General features: G+C 41.9%; 1 protein-coding gene across 6 annotated transcripts in view; it reads right to left on the bottom strand.

The window, feature by feature from the left end:
* dgkza (diacylglycerol kinase, zeta a) overlaps nt 1-18,790 on the bottom strand; it is a 116,076-nt gene that overhangs the window by 82,074 nt on the left and 15,212 nt on the right. The window contains exon 1 of one of the 6 annotated variants that reach the window (XM_057346990.1): nt 16,548-16,673. The exons of 3 other annotated variants lie outside the window; for them this stretch is intronic. In XM_057346990.1, the coding sequence (XP_057202973.1) occupies nt 16,548-16,609 (62 nt within the window). In that variant the 5' untranslated portion in view covers nt 16,610-16,673. Of the gene's footprint in view, nt 1-9,228; nt 9,921-16,547; nt 16,674-18,790 lie in introns of those variants that run through there. 2 more of the 6 variants (XM_057346973.1, XM_057347000.1) reach the window with 2 other exon arrangements.

The following is an 18,790-nucleotide window of genomic DNA, read 5'->3' as shown; positions in this document are numbered from 1 at the left end:
ACACGTTTGCACTTCCGTGTTTACCATAGCGCTCTATGTGTGTGCGCTGTTAAATGATTCATCCACTCGTCTCATTCGCTCCGGTTAAAAGTTGTTAATGTTAGAAAGATGCGGAGTCTCTGCAACAGTTCTTGCGTTTAAGTTTGCGTTTCTGTCTATATGTGCGCTGATCAATGATTACAGTATGGGCCTATGTGAATAAAAGCCAATTTAGCCAAATAAAAATGTAGGCTATTAACTAACATTAACGAACAATGAATGAGCAATACATTTGTTTATGTATTTATTAATCTCTTTTAAATGTTAGGTAAAAAATACAACTATTTATGTAAGCTCCCCTGTTGAAAAATCCAGTATATGCTGGGTAAGGTATGTTTTGATCGATGCTGGTTTGATCTTAAACCAGCTAAGAACCATCTTAAATCACCATATGACCATCTTAAACCAGCACATGAACAGTTTAAACCAGCACAAACCAGCAAACCAGCATCAAAACATACCAAACCAGCATAGGCTGGTTTTTTCAACAGGGTCTGGTCCATTAATACTGACAAATACAACTTTGATTTTAAATAGTAAATGTATTCGTAAAATTAACATTAGATTAACAATTAATGAATAATGTAAAAATATATACCTCATTGTCTAGTCTTGTTCAATTTAACTTCAAATAAAATTTAAAAAGGCCTATATTGCTATTGCTTATTAGGGCCTTATTGCTATGGCAGTTTATTCCCGGTATCGAAAATGGTATCGAATATCGATATTTTTTTAGGTATTGAATCGAAATTAGAAATTCCAGTATCGTGACAACACTAACTCTATATATTACACCTTCTGGACCACATAACCTCAGAATCTTACGACTGGACGTTACAGCGCGATGATCTGAGCACGCGAACACGGCAGTTTACGCAATGTCTTGTTCCCTCCTCTCAGGGAACCGAGGTTACGACAGTAACGCTAGGGCAGGGGTCTCCAACCTTTTTGTAAGCGAGGGCTACCTGAAGAGATAAAATCATCTAGAGGGCTACTTGTTGATAAAATACTTTCAAACTTTAAACATGTGATGCATTATTTTTTGGCTCACAGGATCAAATTGAGTTTTCTTTCACATATTTTTGCACTTGAATATGTTAAAGCTTAAAACGTGCTAATAATAACATATTAATCACATTTCATGACGATGTAGCACTTGATTGATTGGTATAGTCACAGATTTGTCAACTGTCCTGAGCATTATTGTTGAGCCCTTTGTTTGGCGGGCACCTTACAGAGTTCATGCGGGCCACCAGGTGCCCGCGGGCACCACGTTGGAGACCACTGCGCTAGGGGAATGTCCTGGGGTCCAATATGAGGCTGGGACACAAGAGATATAGCAGCGCGCATAAGTAACAACGAGCCCCGGGATGGAGGTCTGTGCAAAAGCGCGCATGCACATCCATACAGTCACATGGGCAGCGTTGCTTCCATGGAAGTATCGCAAGCCACTTGGTGGAAATCCTGCACCCTTTAAACCAAAAGGATTTACACAGGTATTACAGATTAGATTAGATTAGATTCAACTTTATTGTCATTACACATGTACAAGTACAAGGCAACGAAATGTAGTTTAGGTCTAACCAGAAGTGCAATAAGCAAGTGCAGGATATACAGTTGTGCATAAATACATAAATACAGGATAAAGCAAAATTATGAAGAATTTACAAGTGGCAATGTACTATGACCATTATATACAGATGGCTATTTACTGAAAACAGAAATTTACTGATGGATATGTACAATATAAATTAGACTATGCAGAACAGTAGTGCAATGAATATAAAGTGCATAAATTATGGACAGCAGTTATTAAGTTAAAGTAAACAGTGCAGTAGATGAGTTATTGCAGTATTCAGTACATAGTAATGGAGTGCAGATGATGCGGTATATGTGTAATAATCCAGTAGTGCAAATAACATTAGTACATAGTACTGGAGTGCAAATGATGCAGTATATGTATAAATAGTCCGGTAGAGCAAGTAAACATGTAGTACATGTGTAGACAGTCCAGTCGTGCACTTGACAGGCCTGTAGTGCAATAAACAAAACAATATAGCAGCATTGAGTAGAGGTATATGAGGGGGTTGTGGAATCAGCGGGGGGTAGAGTTCAATAGCAAGACAGCTCTGGGAAAAAAGCTGTTTCTCAGTCTGCTAGTCCTTGTCCGGAGGCATCTGAGGCGCCTGCCAGAAGGCAGGAGAGAAAACAGTCTGTGGGCGGGGTGAGAGGAGTCCTTAAGAATGCCGCGAGCTCGACGCAGACAGCGTTTCCTCTGGATGTCCTCAATGGCTGAAAGTGGAGTCCCTGTGATGCGCTGGGCGGTTTTCACCACCCGCTGCAGTGCCTTGCGCTCTGCAACAGAGCAGCTCCCATACCAGGCTGTGACACAGTTGGTTAGGATGCTCTCTACTGCGCAGCGGTAGAAGTTCACCAGGATAGCTGAAGACAGTTGGTTCTTCTTCAGGGTCCTCAGGAAGAAGAGGCGCTGGTGAGCCTTCTTGACCAGGCTGGAGGTGTTGGTGGTCCAGGACAGGTCCTCCGAAATATGGGTCCCCAGGAATTTAAAGCTGGGGACACGCTCAACAGCCATCCCGTTAATGTGGATGGGGTCATGTGTGCCTCCTCTCTCCTTCCTGAAGTCCACGATGAGCTCCTTTGTCTTGGAAGTGTTAAGGAGCAGGTTGTTGTCTGAGCACCATGTGGCCAGGTGCTGGACCTCCTCTCTGTAGGCAGTCTCATCGTTGTTGCTGATGAGACCAATCACTGTAGTATCGTCTGCAAACTTGATGATGGCATTAGATCCATTCACAGGCCTGCAGTCGAGTGTGAAGAGGGAGTAGAGAAAGGGGCTCAGAACACAGCCCTGTGGAACGCCAGTGTTAAGTGTGATGGTGGTGGAGCAGATGTGGCCTGACCTAACAAGCTGAGGTCTGTTTGTCAGAAAGTCCATAATCCAGTTGCAAATGGAGGTGTTAATACCCAGGTTCCCAAGTTTGGTGATTAACTTGGAAGGGACGACAGTATTGAATGCAGAGCTGAAGTCAACAAACAGCATTCGTGCATAAGTGTTTTTATTGTCCAAGTGTGTGAGTACAGAGTGCAGTGCTATGGAGACGGCATCCTCTGTGCTCCTATTGCTGCGGTAGGCAAACTGGTATGGGTCCAGTGTGGATGGAAGGGAGTCCTTTAGGTGAGCCAGGACCAGCCGCTCAAAGCACTTCATAACAATAGGTGTGAGTGCTACAGGTCGGTAGTCATTCAGGCACGTAGGGCTAGAGTGTTTCGGCACTGGAACAATGGAGGTGGATTTAAAGCATGCTGGCACAACTGCTTGGGCGAGGGACAGGTTGAAAATATCCGTAAAGACCCCAGCGAGTTGCTCTGCACATGCCCTAAGTACACGACCGGGGATGCCGTCTGGTCCAGCAGCCTTCCGTGCGTTGATCCGGCTCAGTGCCGTGTAGACATCTGAGAAGGTGAGTGTGATGGTCGGGTGGTCATCTAAGGGTGTGAGCTTGGTGGCAGTTTCCTTATTGTCTCTCTCAAAGCGAGCATAAAAGTCATTAAGCTCGTTCAGGAAGACAACATCTGTGGCTACGGGGGTGGAGTGGCTGGGTTTGTAGTCGCTGATGGCCTGGATGCCCTGCCACATGCGTCGAGGATCAGAGTTGGAAAAGTGCTCCTCTAGCTTTAGCTTGTAGCAGTGCTTGGCCTTTTTGATGCCCCTCTTCAGATTTGCCCTGGAAGTGCTGTAGGCCTGTGCATCACCTGAGCTGAAGGCAGTGTTGCGTGACTTCAACAGGAGGCGCACTTCCTTGTTCATCCATGGCTTCTGATTTGGGTATGTAGTGATCTGTTTCTGGGTTGTAACACTGTCTATGGTGATGTTAATGTAGTCCAGTACAGAGGAGGTGTAGCTGTCTATGTCCATATGAAAGCCACAGGTAGCCTGAGAAGCAAACATACTCCAGTCTGTGTCTTGAAACCTGTCCTGGAGTGTTGAGTCTGCCCCCGCAGGCCACACTTTGATGGTCCTTACTGATGGCTTCACACGATTAATGATGGGTGAATACTTGGGGGTAAGGAACAGAGAAAGGTAATCAGATTGACCCAGGTGGGGGAGGGGGGTCACAGCGTAAGCTTCAGCCATGTTTGTATAGACATGGTCCAAAGTTTTGTTTCCTCTGGTGGGACAGGAAACATGCTGGTGAAATTTGGGGAGCACTGTCTTTAAGTTTGAGTGATTAAAATCTCCCGCAACAATAAATGCAGCCTCCGGGTGAGCAGTCTGTTGTTTACTGATGGCCGCATGAAGTTCGTTCATAGCAAGCTTGGCATCAGCATCCGGAGGAATGTAAGCTGCCGTTATAATGGTGGACGTGAACTCCCGTGGCAGATAAAACGGTCTAAACAGATAAAACAGATGCTTCACATCTGTATAATATAAGATATAGCGCACACGTAAAACACATTACATTGTACTTTGGACATGGGAAGTGATGGTTAAGACGGGAATCGTACCCGGATCGCCCACGTAGAAGAAAGCGGCTTTGACCACGGTCCTGCAGGGGGCGCCTCACAAACGCAAGGAGCACGTGCGTGAAAAGGCTCGTCGCCATTTTGAACGGCTCCAACCACCGTCCTACAGGGGACGCCTCACAAATGCATGTAGCACGTGCGTGAAAAGGCTCGTCGCCATTTTGAACGGCGCCCATGTGAAAGAATAATCACAACATGTGACAAACCTAAGGGAGGGTCTGCTTGTTGTGTGAGAAACGGCTGAATAATACAGCATATACACAAGGCAAAACCTAAGGGAGGGTCTGCTCCTTGTGTGAAAAATGGCTGAATTACACAGCATATACACAAGGCAAAACCTATGGGAAAGTAGGGATGTAACGATTCACCGTGAGCCGGTTGAAAATCGGTTATAATGTGTGACGATTCAAATCGGTTGAGGCTTAAACTGAATCGCAATACATTTTTTGAACAGCAGGGGCCGCTATTTTCACTGCAAACCTAAACGTGGATGCTGATATTTCTTAAATGCAAAAAAATCCAAGAAAAGCACAGACAGTATTAGTTTGTTTATATTAAAGAGACTTTTTCTATTATTAATTTGTTATAAAATTGCAGTTTAGTTTTGTTATTTGAAATAAAACATTTTATTATACAAAGAAACGTGAAGCATTTAAGAAATAATGCAAGGGAAGTTGTTCATTTCTAATTTGTTTCAACTCATTTTTAAAAAATAAATTGTGAGTAAATCGTGAATAAATCGCATCGTGAGATCAGAATCGTGACTCGCATCGCATCGTGAGCTGAGTGAATCGTTACATCCCTATGGGAAAGGGTTTGCTCATTGTGAGAGAACTGCTGAATTAGTGTAGAGCTGAGGCAGACTCTCCAGAGGCGGAATACACCTTCTCCGCTATGTGGGCAGTCACCCCAGCCTCGGACCGCAGAGAAGACGAGGACGGGCACATGTGCGCTGCGATCGCCTGCTCGATGGGAGGAATGCGCGCATAGCTGCGGGCTTCCGCCTCACCCACCACGGCAAAGATGGCCGATCCTGAAGCGCGTCACAACCTCCTCGTGAACATTGAGAAAAGGGCGCGCATTTCTTAGGGTGCCGTGGTGGCTGAAGAAACCAGGTGGGGGAATCACACTCCGCTCGGTCACTGTCGGAAGTTGCCAGCGACATGAGCTCATCCCTGACGTGCCAAACAGGACTCTAATTGGCGAAGAAGACCGGTGCTGATGGCGGTCCGTCACTCCATTTCCTCGGGGGGAGGGGCAGCGGCGGGATGCTCCCTAACAAAATCTCAGAGGGCAGCGACTCTCCCATACCCATACCAGAAGGTACTCGCAGTGCGGGCAGTAGAATCAGAGAGAGCCGCCTCCGCATGGGCCAGACCCGGGCAGAGTACGCCGTGAGCATGCGTGTCCTGTGGGTCGATGGGCCCGGAACATAAGGCACACGGGCATGCTGGAACACACGAGTAGAAGGATCCTAGTTCTTCCTCTTCTCCTGGGTGTATCCTCAACAGCACGCGAAGGTAAGTGAAGGAGAAAGATTCTGAGGTTATGTGGTCCAGACGGTGTAATATATAGGGGTGGCGACCACGCCCCTAAGCGCCATCTTGGACCACATTGGCCAGTTACATTTTCATTTCTACTGGCGTTATTCAATAAGGTTTCAGTAAGGTTTAGAGAAGGGGATTCCCCTAGCATTCCACGCAATGTTGAGAGACCGCTCGAAAGGGAACTGACACCCCATTGTTTCCTACCCCACTGCTCACTAGTGAACACATGCACAAACAAACGATTCATCTTCAGCTTATAGAGTGTGGCAAGAGTCAGCAGTTGTTAAAGACACTGTGATTGAACATTAGAGTTGTGTTGTGCATTGATCTGCTCCTATACACAAACCCAAAGGCGAAGCACCATTGCAGAAGCAGCGAATGTCAGGACCTCATGTCAGGAGGAGTGATGGTAAATCCAGTTTACAGCAAAGCAGCATGCTAACTGGATGAAGTAAATCTGCTCTTATATAACCAGACCCTAACACACACACATGTGCTGTGTATCTATCCTTCCTGCTCCATCTCTCTTTCTATCATCCACTCTCAATGGAATGGCATTAACACACACACAAGCTTGAAGAATACAGTGTGAATTAAAATGTAGGGTCTGTGCTGTGAAGTGCAAAATAAAACAACAAATCGCAAAACGATAACAAATCTAAAAGCAAAATCAAAAATCACAATTACAAATCTGAAAACGCAATATCAAATCTAAAAACAAACTAGCAAACCATACAACACAAGACAAATCAGAAAACACAACCACAAATCAGTCAAACTGGAAAAGGTAGGTCTTTTGTTGGAATGGAATAGCTACTGCTGATTGGACAAAACTCCTGTCAATCAAGATATCCAGGATGCTCAGTATGAGGAAGGACATTCGTATGTGATACAGAGCATATTCATTGATTAACGTTCAAAGGCCACATTTTGTTAATAAAGTTAAAACGGGCTCATCTTGCATTAGGAGTAGATGCTTGTCCAGTTCGCTACTGTTTCAGACTGGATGCATGAGCAGAGCCTTCGCGTCGCATGAGCACTGAGCAGCATTCATAGTACTGCGACTGGCATGCCCGTGTACCATCCGTGATTGTTTTCCCCTCACATGATACATACAATATAAGCATATAACATGATATGTACTTTTACCTGTGTCTCTGAGGGGTATGGTGAGAGAGTAGCTGACAACATGACGCAATCATTTGTTTTCCCTTAATAAACATAAGCTTATATGCTGCGAATACACGCATCTGACAAATGCGGTGTGGCTGAACAGCTCAACTGTCTTTACTACCATTGGCAGTCACCTTATCACATCGCTGCTCATTTGCAAAAAGTACAACTTTTTTCCAGTCACTGGACTTGCCCACGTCGTGTTGCCAACAGTTGCGGTTACTAAAATCATCAACTCTTGGAAGAAATGTCACTGAAAGTGGCTGTGTGATAGTATTTGAGATCATATCATACGGGTAGAAATTCCACTGCACCTCCATTAACACTTACACACACATGAGTCAGATCACATGTGCTACTTGTCAACCATCACAGAGTTATATGTGGACCTCTGATGTCTGACATGATGAATGCGTCTCAGCTGAGCTCTGCCAGCCTGACACATGGTTGCCAAGGTGACACGGAGGAACTCAGCATTTTACAGCAGAGGGTTACAGGACATGATCAGAAATATCCTTCACCCTCTAAACTGCATTAAAGTTATAATTATACACACGTACCCCAACACTACTATCCGATGCTCTTGTGTTTAACGTCATCTCTGAGGTCACCCAGGCTCTAGATGTAAACACAATTGAGTATGCAATAAGAGAGTAAACAAAATCAAACAAACAGAGGAAGGGGTTTCATAACTAAATAATCCTGCCTGGGATTATTTACAAAGGCATGGAAAAAATGTTAACAGACATAATGACAAAGTGTATCAATGCTGGGAAAGAGAGTGGTTTGACAACACACACGTGCGCTCAGGTGTCTGCGGTCTTAATTATTCCTGCGCTCTGTCTGAACAGTAACTGATCTGACAGACTAAAGAAACAGATCTCCACCGATAAAAGTTAATAATTCAGTCTGACTGACATCCTTCTTCTCACATCTCTGATCATCTTCATGCATCAATTAATAAGCTAAACACACTCGCGCACACAAAGACACGCAGCAGGAGTTGTCTCATCAGTGCCAACACATGCAGAGCTGAGAAAAAGAGAGAGAATAGATGGGATAAAGACGAAGGACTTCAGTAAATCCAAGCAGACTACATTTCAACTAATCAAAAAGCAAATGTTACTCAATGACATTATTACAGATGACCTAAAGACATCCTAGATGACTTAAATGACCAGTCATAACATTGAAATTACGTATAACACTGACTCACTATGCATGTCTCTCGCTCGCTCTTTGCAAGCATTTGATGGAGAGAAAGAGTGCACATGAAAAATAGAGAAGCTGACTAATGAGCAGTATAAATAAGATAGGATATCTGCGGGGTTTGAGAAAACATGTGTTTGTACACCTCCAGCTGAGAGTGTCAAAAACAAACTCATCATTACCTTGCTATTAACCAAGGACACGCTTTAAACGACAATTTTTTTATGTAGCGAACCCACGCTCTACCTCTAAAAGAAAACTTTTCTGTATTTTTTAAATCAAAAACAAATATTGTTTACTTGTAAAATCCCTTTGACCCCAAATTATACACGAAATTCTCACAAATCTTCTTATAAAGACAGTGTCAAAAATGTATTCAATAGGGTAGTCAGATCAACCAACAACGCTCTATGTACATGACAATAGCACTGTGTTCCACCTTACTTTAATAGGCTGATAACACACACCAAACACGCACTCTGAACAAAGCGCATGGTTGGACTGCACGCATGTTGTTTGAGACGTGATTTGCTGTTATTGCAAACACAAAGTACAGGGCTCAGTTTCAAGTTGGAAACTTTGAATGGAAACATGACCACAGAGCTGTGTAAAGTTTACACACGTATACACTCTCTCATGAATCTTTTTTTACAGCTACCCACACACAAACACACGTGCACTTTCTATGCGTCGAGCTCATCGGATGCCTTCAACTCACCTCCTTCCAAACAGCCGTAAACCGGTAAAAGTCCTGCTGCTGTGCCGGCGACCCAATGAGACTCGTTCCCCCTCAGGCAGGGGGGTGGACGGGAGGTCGGAGTTGGACGAAGAAGCAGATGTGGAGGCCAAAGAGGTCGCAAGCTCTTCCTTTTCCAGCAAACCGGCTCCCAGCTCCTGCTCCATCAGGAGCCTTGGCCGTCAATCAAACAACAGTAACCAATCACAAACTCACGCAGTCAGAGAGTCCTCATGATGACAAAAACAACAAAACACGAAGAGATGGGTCGCACCATCCTGCCGTTCGCAACAGAGTGAGGATAATACAAACAACACTCAGTTCTCCAGATCCTCGCAGACTTCCACGTGTGATCTGTTTCCCATTCTGCCTTCAAGACACTTAATCCCATAACCAAACCCCCACATTCCTCCTCCTCTCCTTCCTTCCTTGCCCTCTCTCTCTCTTTTTCTCAGGAAGTTCAGAGTTCTTGCAGTCCTGGTCAAAGCAGAGTCATAAACCAAAGAGCATTTATTCCTACAGTCCTTTCTTAATATCTTTCATTCTTTCTCTCACTATCTCCGCCCTCTCTTGATCTAGCGTGTGTTACTGTTGGAGCGTGCGTCTCGTGTCCTCGTGTCACTCTGGCTGTTGCTTGCACTTACACACACGCCTATGCAAGCACATACACATACGCTCAAGCTGCCGGCTTTAGTCACAGATCTTGCTCTACATCAGGAAATGTCAAACTCAGTAGACTCATTCATAGGACCCCGAATGTAGCTGCCTAACCAGATGCCTGACTGTTTTTGAGCTTAATTCTTTATGTTTATGTGACTGTCCGTTTATCTTACTTTCTCTGACAACACTACAAGAAGGATGGAAAATGTGATTAAACTCAGACAAATGGAGCCGGTTGATGTGAGTTGTAGAGTGACTTGGAAATATTTGCAAACAAAACACACACACGCACTGATTATCATGGAAAATGCAACCAACCTATGCGGAGGTCAGGTAGGAGGAAAATATTATACACTAATGCATAAATCTAGTTTGACACTGAGAAAAATAGAGAAAGCAAAGGCGTAAGAGGAAAATGTTTGATTTATATCAAATCTATGTCTATTTATAAACAAAATAATAATTTGCATAAGTAGCAGTAACCCTACTTTAAATCAGTATAGCAGTTTACAAATCCCCTCACATGCCCTCCAATTTTCCTCATTCAGTTTTATAAAAGCTATAATTTTATGTTTATTTATTTGTTTTATAATTTGTTATTATTTAATATTTATTATTATCTTCTGTTTCTCTTTTAATCTTAAATCAATACATCTTACTCCAAGTCTTTTCTGCTCATCAGTGACAAATTCCATGTGATTTAATGCTGCACAATAACATTAACGTTGAAAAGTCCACGAGGTTAATACTTTTATAGGCACACAGTGTGCAGTATGTTCCCCCACGACACACATACTGAAAGCAGATCAAACCACAATAACCAGAAGGGAAGTATTGTCATAAGGTCATAGTGTGTATGTGCGTGTACAGTAAACATGTAAACAGAATAAGAAAGACAGCATAATGATTCCTCTCTCTTACCTCCTTTTCACACTCACTACAGACTTCCTGTGAAGGAAGGAACTGATGTCACTAACATAGGAGTCACACACAATTACGGTTGGACCACAAACCAGACATTGTTTCCTGCTATTCTTTTGTTAGTAATGTGTATATGTGTAAAAAATGCATGCCTGAAAATGTGTTTGCATTTGTATTGCAATGGTAAGTATAGTGGTTTTGTTATGGTAGACGGATGTCATTTCAAAACACTACTTTCTCTGGATCACACATCTGTACAGGACATGTATGTTGGGGCCCCAGTGTTCCGCAATATTTTTTGTGTTGGTATTAGTAATATAGAGACGGGGAGAATGAGTGCTAGAGAGGAAAGAGACATATAGAAAGGACAAGAAATGAGGAGATGAAAATAGGACAGCTTAAAATAAAGGGTAGGAAGCAACTGTGTAGGAGTCACAAGTAGAATCCACTGTAACCTGGATTCAGTCTGAATCTAATGTACCAACAGCAAAGAGGAATTTCAACCACATCAGTATAGACTTTAACTGTGGCAACTCGGAAGGGGCATTTTTTCAAACCATTTTAGTTTAACCATCAGAATATTTTCCACAGATAAAGGCTTGGACTTGTATAAAGTATTAGCAAAGTACATTAAAAATGATTGTGTGCTTCTCTAGACTGGAACTCCACCTGGTGGTTACACAGAGTGACTGCACGTAAAGTCCACACGAGGCTACTGGGTAGTTCGTAACTAACTCTATACTTTAAACTGTTGCTCCTATTATTCTTTAGGCAATGAAATACTCATATTTAATTGTACTGTATTTTATAATGTATTTTAAATTGATCCAGTCCTGCAGCATGTTAAAAATGTTGATCTGTATGTCAATATAAAAAAACCTTTGCTAAATGGCAAATATCAGAACAATTTAATCCCAGCACTAAAGAAACAGAGACACATTATTAGGCAATTAATTACTCCACACAATGGGCCTCATTTATCAATCTATTGTAGAAACGAGCGCAGATCCGTGCACAAAATCGTTTAATGACAGGGTTTACGTGTAATCCATCAAACATTCGTATGCCGCCAATCTCATTGTAGGAATGATCGTACCATGATAAATACGGCGGCTGGAATTGGTCGTAATTTACATATCACGCCCCTATAAATTTAGGGTGTAGACGCCTCGCCCCTAGATTTTGCGACATGGAGAAACGTAATCCGGTGTTCTGCCAATTTATGCTACCCATAAATTTGTGCTACCCTCGTGTTGTGATTGGGTTGGGGGAGGGGTTATTTAGGTGTAAGGGTTGGGTTGGGGGAGGGGTTAGTCCTGTTTTGTATGGAGGTAGCAAAATTTGATAGGGATGCATAAATTGGCAGAACACCGGCCAAAAAGAGGAACTTTTCCGATATAGAAGTTAAAGTTTAACCTTGAAAAGCGGATTCAAAGTAAGTAAAAAAAACAGTTTGGAAAGAGATCGCTGGTGTAGTGAACCGAACTCCAGCTGAGGTTTGTATTTTTTTATTGTATATTTATGTTTTGTAAATATGTGCAAATATTTTATTTTATTATTAGTGTTCCACTATTATTTTTAGACTGAAAGTATTGTTGTTGCTTTAAATTAGTTTAAGATTAGTTGGTTGTATAATGCATTTAAATTTGAACAAAATTAATCTGACTTCAGTCTTGAAAAACTCTGTTTAAGTTACATTAATGTATTAATGTAAAAACGAATGTAGATATAATTTACTGATCATTTTTAGGGCGCAATCATAGAAAATGTTTATATGTTAATGTTTTTATACAGTTTCCCTCATTTAGGTGAAAAAAAGGTCTGTGGCGGAGGAGACAGATGCATGTTTCTAAGCAGGATCAAGGTTGAAAATATAATGCTGCTAATCTTGCATTTCAGGCGGTTTAAATCAAGCACACACAGTTTTATGTTTGCTTCATTTATTTGCTCTCTTTCAGATCTGTCTTGAGGCAGGACCAGCGGTCTTCAGCCCCCACAAACCGGCCTGGAGCCTGGCTGCTACACAAAGCCAGACAACCTCAAGCTGTGACCCAGTGCGCGTCTTCCACCCCATCGAACATCGCAGATCGCACAAATAAAAAACCATCAAAGCATGTGTGTTTTCTGTTTTCATTAAAATGTATATTTGTCAAACAAAGAAGCTATCATCTTGCAAATAGGTAAACTTACCCATTGCTTGTAATTGATTATTGTAGGTTTTTAAATGTTTTACTTTAAATTGTGAATTTTAATTGTGGTAAATTATCTTAGAAGCCTAAAAGCTCATGAAAGTTTTTTTTAAACCAAAGCACCCGTTAACCTTGTAATTTCAAACAATTAAATGATCATATAATTAGGCTGGAAAGGAAAATACTTTATTAATGTAATGAAAATAAGAAATCGCATCGGAATCTGTCTTTACATTTGTTATACTAAACGAAAAAAACAAATCTTTCTATTTGTCATTATTCCTTTTCAGGAATAATCAAAAGGGAAAAGCGTACACAGACCTTCACCCTATCTCAAAACTTAAGTACACGAACTGAGAACTGTTGTAAAATTTCGCTCACGTCCATATTGATAAATGCCAAATTTTGCATGGAAATAACCATACGCCAAGTTTTCGGACGTACGCTCATTTCATAAATGAGTCCCAATATAACTACACTGTGTAAGCCGCTTCTAAAAGGGGTCATATGGCTGAATACGTGTTTTTCTGTGTCTTATCTTGTCTTTTCGGTGTGTTATAAGTTGCCCATGCATGTATTAGTCACGTAGAATTGGAAAAATGAAAGTGTCGGAACAAAAGATGCATTCTATATAAAAGCGAATGCTCACACAGACCTGCCTGAAACGCCTCGTGTAACCACACCCCCACAAATCTACGTCAGTTCGTGGTATGATTTGACTAAGACCGCCCAAATGTACACGCAAGTAATGTCAGTACCTGTCAGTACAATTGCTTTGGAACCTGAAGTTCCAAATATGGTAAGAAGCGTTACATTTCCGTCACACGCTTGCAGTATTCAACAAATAACTACGCACTGGTTAACTCAACTTAAAGGGCACGTATTTTGCAAAATTCACTTTTATAATGTGTTAAAACATGAATACGTGTCCACAGTGTCTGTAAACAAGCAGTCTAAACAGTAAAAAATGTGCTCACTCCTTTTTTAACAATTTGCGTAATTCAAAAACCCTGTTGGTAAAAGCAAAGATTTGAATTCTGCCGTTAATGTCGTCACTCAACGGCAAAGCCCGCCCAGCAGTGGTGACGATCTGCCCTATTTGCTTAGACACAGCCCCATGTGGGAAGACAACAGTCGCCATTGTTAGATCGTCACTGGAGCTACACAATGTCTGCGCCACAGAGGCACTACAGTTGTTCTGTATTAGGATGTACCGACCAGCATAACTGACTCCATAGACTCCCGCAAGCTGAGTTACAGAGAACAGCATGGTTAAATTTCATTTATGAAGGCAATGTCCCGCTGAGAATCGGTAAAGTATTTCACGTTTCCGCCAATCATTTCACGCCGGACTGCTTCACGAATGAGGGCCAGTACAACGCTGGACTTTCAACGAGGTTGCTACTGAAACCGGGAGCAATACCAACACTTCGTGCCCAGTCCTCATATCCAGCAGAAGCAGTATCACACCTCATATTGTTGCTGATTAGTCTTTCAAAATTGCCACTCTTAATATGCTTGTTATCGCGCTATATTGGTAATGTTGCTAACAATAGAAGTACAGCGTCTAACTGTATTTATTGATGCTGCCCTCACATGCTGTTGGGCTTATCGTAAACAATACGTAAAGTAAGTGTGACAGTACATAATAGAACAACGTTGAAAGCGTAGTATACCTGTAGTAACGCTAAACTATACCTGCTCGACCTCCATGCAGCATTTATTCTCTGGCTCTGTAGTCATTTTACTGCAATTCCCACACGAGCACCTGCACAGCGATTTATACATTATCATGACGGACCATGCTAATGCTTCTCGATCACTTGAAGAACGTTAATTTCACAATAACTGCAAAATTACAACTAACCATTCGGAAACGTCCTGTTCCATTCTTAAGGTTGTCACTTCTTGTGTCTCTCCATCAGTGTCAGACTCCGGTTCGTACATATAGGGCTGAACACCACTAACAATTACTGACATTTTGATGTTTTGTTTTGGCCGGTACGCATCGGCTCTCACTAAATCCTTGGTGTTTCGAGTCTGACGTCATCACGCATCAGTGTTTTATTGGCGATTTTAACAATCATAGGTAGTTTAGATGGTTAGAGTAAGGTTAGGGTTAGGCTGTGGGTTAGGGTAAAGATTTCGTAAGTCTTGAAACACCAAGAATTTAGTGAAAACCAACAAGCCACGCCCACGGATCTGACTCGAAACACCATGGATTTAGTGACAGCTTCAGCACGAGTTCCTGAAACTACGCCCTCCTCTGGAGAGGGGGCTGGGACGAAAAGCTCATTAACATTTAAAGAGATACAAGCAAAATCGGTGCGTTTTTACACACACTCAAAAACGGGCAACTTCAACATTCTATAATAAATGATCCGCTGGGTATTTTGAGCTAAAACTTCACATACACACTCTGGGGACACCAGAGACTTATTTCACATCTAGTAAAACCATTCGAACAACCTCTCCTTTAACACCTCGCTTTTCAGAGCGATGAGCTTTGTAAAAAATCTTCGCGTTTCAGGGAGGCGGGGCAAACAGGAGATACAAACATGCACGGTATGTGGAAAATACAGCGTTTTTGAACCTTAAATCGTGTATACACATTGCATTACATCTAAAACAAACAATAATATTCGTTTTAGCCATGTCACATGACCCCTTTAACACTGAACCTCTCACACACTTGTGAGAAGAAATTCTGAGATAAGAGCTGGTCACAGACGGTTTGGTATTTAACTGTCTAGCCTAAATACATCCAACAGCCCTAAACAACAAGCCAGTCAAACTGAAATCCCACAGACCTACAAAACAGAAGCCTGGCACACTGAATGATGGCAGAAATTTTGTGAAGTTCTGCTTTTGATGACAGCACAGCACAGCACAACACACACACACAAATAACACAAACACAGGATTATTATTAATAGGCTTCACATGCTCGATTGGCTAAGTTAGTGAAATACAAGTACTCGGCCATTAACCACAGTGTGACTGAACACACATTTACAGTCATGCTTGCTAACACAATAAAGGGACAGTTCACGCAAACAAAACTGAATTTTATTTAACCACCTTCATGTTTTTACAAATTTTATTGGGTTACTTTTTTCCATCAAGCACAAATGAAAAAGTTTATTTTAATTTTGCTCTTTTTTTGCATACAATGAATATGAATGGGGACTGCGGCTCTCATTCCCTTACATTTCGCCTACAATCTTTTTTTGCGTTACTCAGAGCAAAGAAGTCAGTTTTGGAACAACATGTGTGGTAAAAAAAAGTCTGTTATTACTTTTGGACCCTCATTAACCATACTTTAACTTTACCATACAAATACTACAAGGCTTTACAGTACATAGCCTACAGACCACTCCGCTATAGGTCTGAATATTGTTTTCATGGTTGTGATGAAAAATCACAGCTTTATAATTCAAACAAAATAAATGAGGGCTGCCAAACACTATGCATATAGATGCATAAGCCAGCGTAGAGACGTACACTCACACAAATACTGCTGAGTCCTACCTGAGGTCAGGATGAGGAGGAGGTGTGGGGGGTAGGACCCATTTCCCCCTATGAGCCCACATCTCTCCCTCTTTCTCTCTTGTCAGATTTACTCCTCAAGCATCTGGATGTCTACTTACAAACACGCAGCTATAGAGCCACTGACCCTCACAGCCTCTTTGAGCTAGTGTTTGTTCCCCAACACCCCCTACTTCCTGTTATGACACTTCCTTATGTGTGTCTATGTTGTGTGTATGTGTTGTGCGTAAGAAATATAGAGATGGGTTGGGGGTAAAAAAAGATTGTGTTTTTCTGGCAACATGAATTGCCGAGATTAGAACTACGGATGAGACACAAGCTAACCAGACCCCAGAAAAACACAGACGGAGAACACAATCCTTATTTTGAGAATAGAGTACTATTTTTAGTACTTTAAGAGAGCCCCAAACACGCACATGATTCTTCAAGAAGAAAGCAACTGATGATCTTAAATTTTCTGTAAAAGAGAACTTGAGCATCAACAGTATGCAAAAATTACAAGTATAGAATTTATGACTTCCTTTGTCTAACCACATACACAATTGCACCCACTACCACCCACTAATGCAGAGCTTAAGATAATATTTAAGATGTTTATGAGCCTCATATGAAGTCTCCACTGTCCATCTTACTCTTCCTCGTTCCATTAGGGTGTGTATATTATGGCTATTTTGAATACTTGAAATGGGTGAGTTACTACTTGCAGGGTTCCCACACTTTCATCAACACCAAATTCAAGGACTTTTTCAAACACATTTTGGTCAAATTTAAAACTGTGTTTTTGTGCCGTCGCCGGGCACTTTGGGAAAAGGATACAATTTTTTATGATTTCTCTCTTCACAAAGGGCCATTTCAGAAGTCTGTTAGCAAAGGGTACATGCAGTCACAGACATACTGTAAATAGACACCGCATTGAAGGCTTTGGCCTGTTGCTGTTATGGGTTCAACAATGCTGCCATATTGGAGAGGACAAGACATAAACAAAAGGGAGCTTCTTTGAATAAAAAGCACAATAATGTTTACATCGGACTCGTGACCAGAAGGTTGCCGGTTCGATTCTCAGGGCCGGCAGGTAACGACTGAGGTGCCCTTGAAGTGAAAGTGAAGTGAATGTGACCTATTTGTCAGGTATGGTGACCCATACCCGAAATGTGACCTCTGCATTTAACCCATCCAGAGAGTAGTGAACACACGCACACCCGGAGCAGTGGGAAGCTATCACTGCTTGATGCAAGGGTGCAAGTGTAGGTAAGGTGCCTTGCTCAAGGGCATCAGTTGTTACCCGCCGGCCCTGAGAATCGAACCGTCAACCTTCTGGTCACGAGTCCGACTCTTTAACCATTAGGCCGTGCAGAGGTCACATTTCGGGTATGGTTCGGGTAACAATTCCTCAAATGAATAAACTCCAAGAACCTATCTCAATGCATAGTAAAACTTATTTATAATATTTATAATCTACACAACGCAATATTAAGGCTGCACAATGTGCACATCAAAATGAATGAAATATTGCAAATGTGCATATCACAATAATTTGAAATTAATGATTTTAATACTTAAAAAAGTTATGTATAGTCAAAGTTTTAGGTACATACAGACAGACTGGTATGTGAATGTCCCTGTGTGTGTGTGTGTTCATGTTTGTATATCCCGGTGGGGACCTAAACCTGAATACACACCAACACATGGGGACTCGTGTCAATTGAGGTCCCCACGGGCAAAAAAGCTAATAAATTGTACAGAACAATATTTTTTACAAATCTAAAAATGCAAAAAGTGTTCTATGATCTTTAGGTTTAGGGATAGGGTTAGGGATAAGGGATAGAATATACAGTTTGTACAGTATAAAAACATTACGCCTATGGACTGTCCCCACGGGGATAGTCAACCAAAGCCTGTGTGTGTGTGTGTGTGTGTGTGTGTGCGTGCGTGCGTGCGTGCGTGCGTGCGTGCGTGCGTGCGTGCATGCGTGTGCGTGCGTGTGCGTGTGCGTGTGTGCTTGAATGCATGCATGTATGGAAAATTATCAACGATGAGAAAGACATGAAACATGCCCACTGGTTATTTAATTTTCAGTTTTAAAATATATTTTAATCTACTTCAAACTGATTTTACAAACTGTAGCACTATTATTTTATATGGTACAATTCATTAATTAGCAAGTTATCACATTTTGCAGCCATACTTGTTATAAAGGCTGGTTTTAAAAATGACTAAGGACTAAA

This window comes from Triplophysa rosa, linkage group LG1 (assembly GCF_024868665.1).
Source record: "Triplophysa rosa linkage group LG1, Trosa_1v2, whole genome shotgun sequence".
Lineage (NCBI taxonomy): Eukaryota > Metazoa > Chordata > Actinopteri > Cypriniformes > Nemacheilidae > Triplophysa > Triplophysa rosa.
This window is presented reverse-complemented; position numbering and strand designations above follow the sequence as displayed.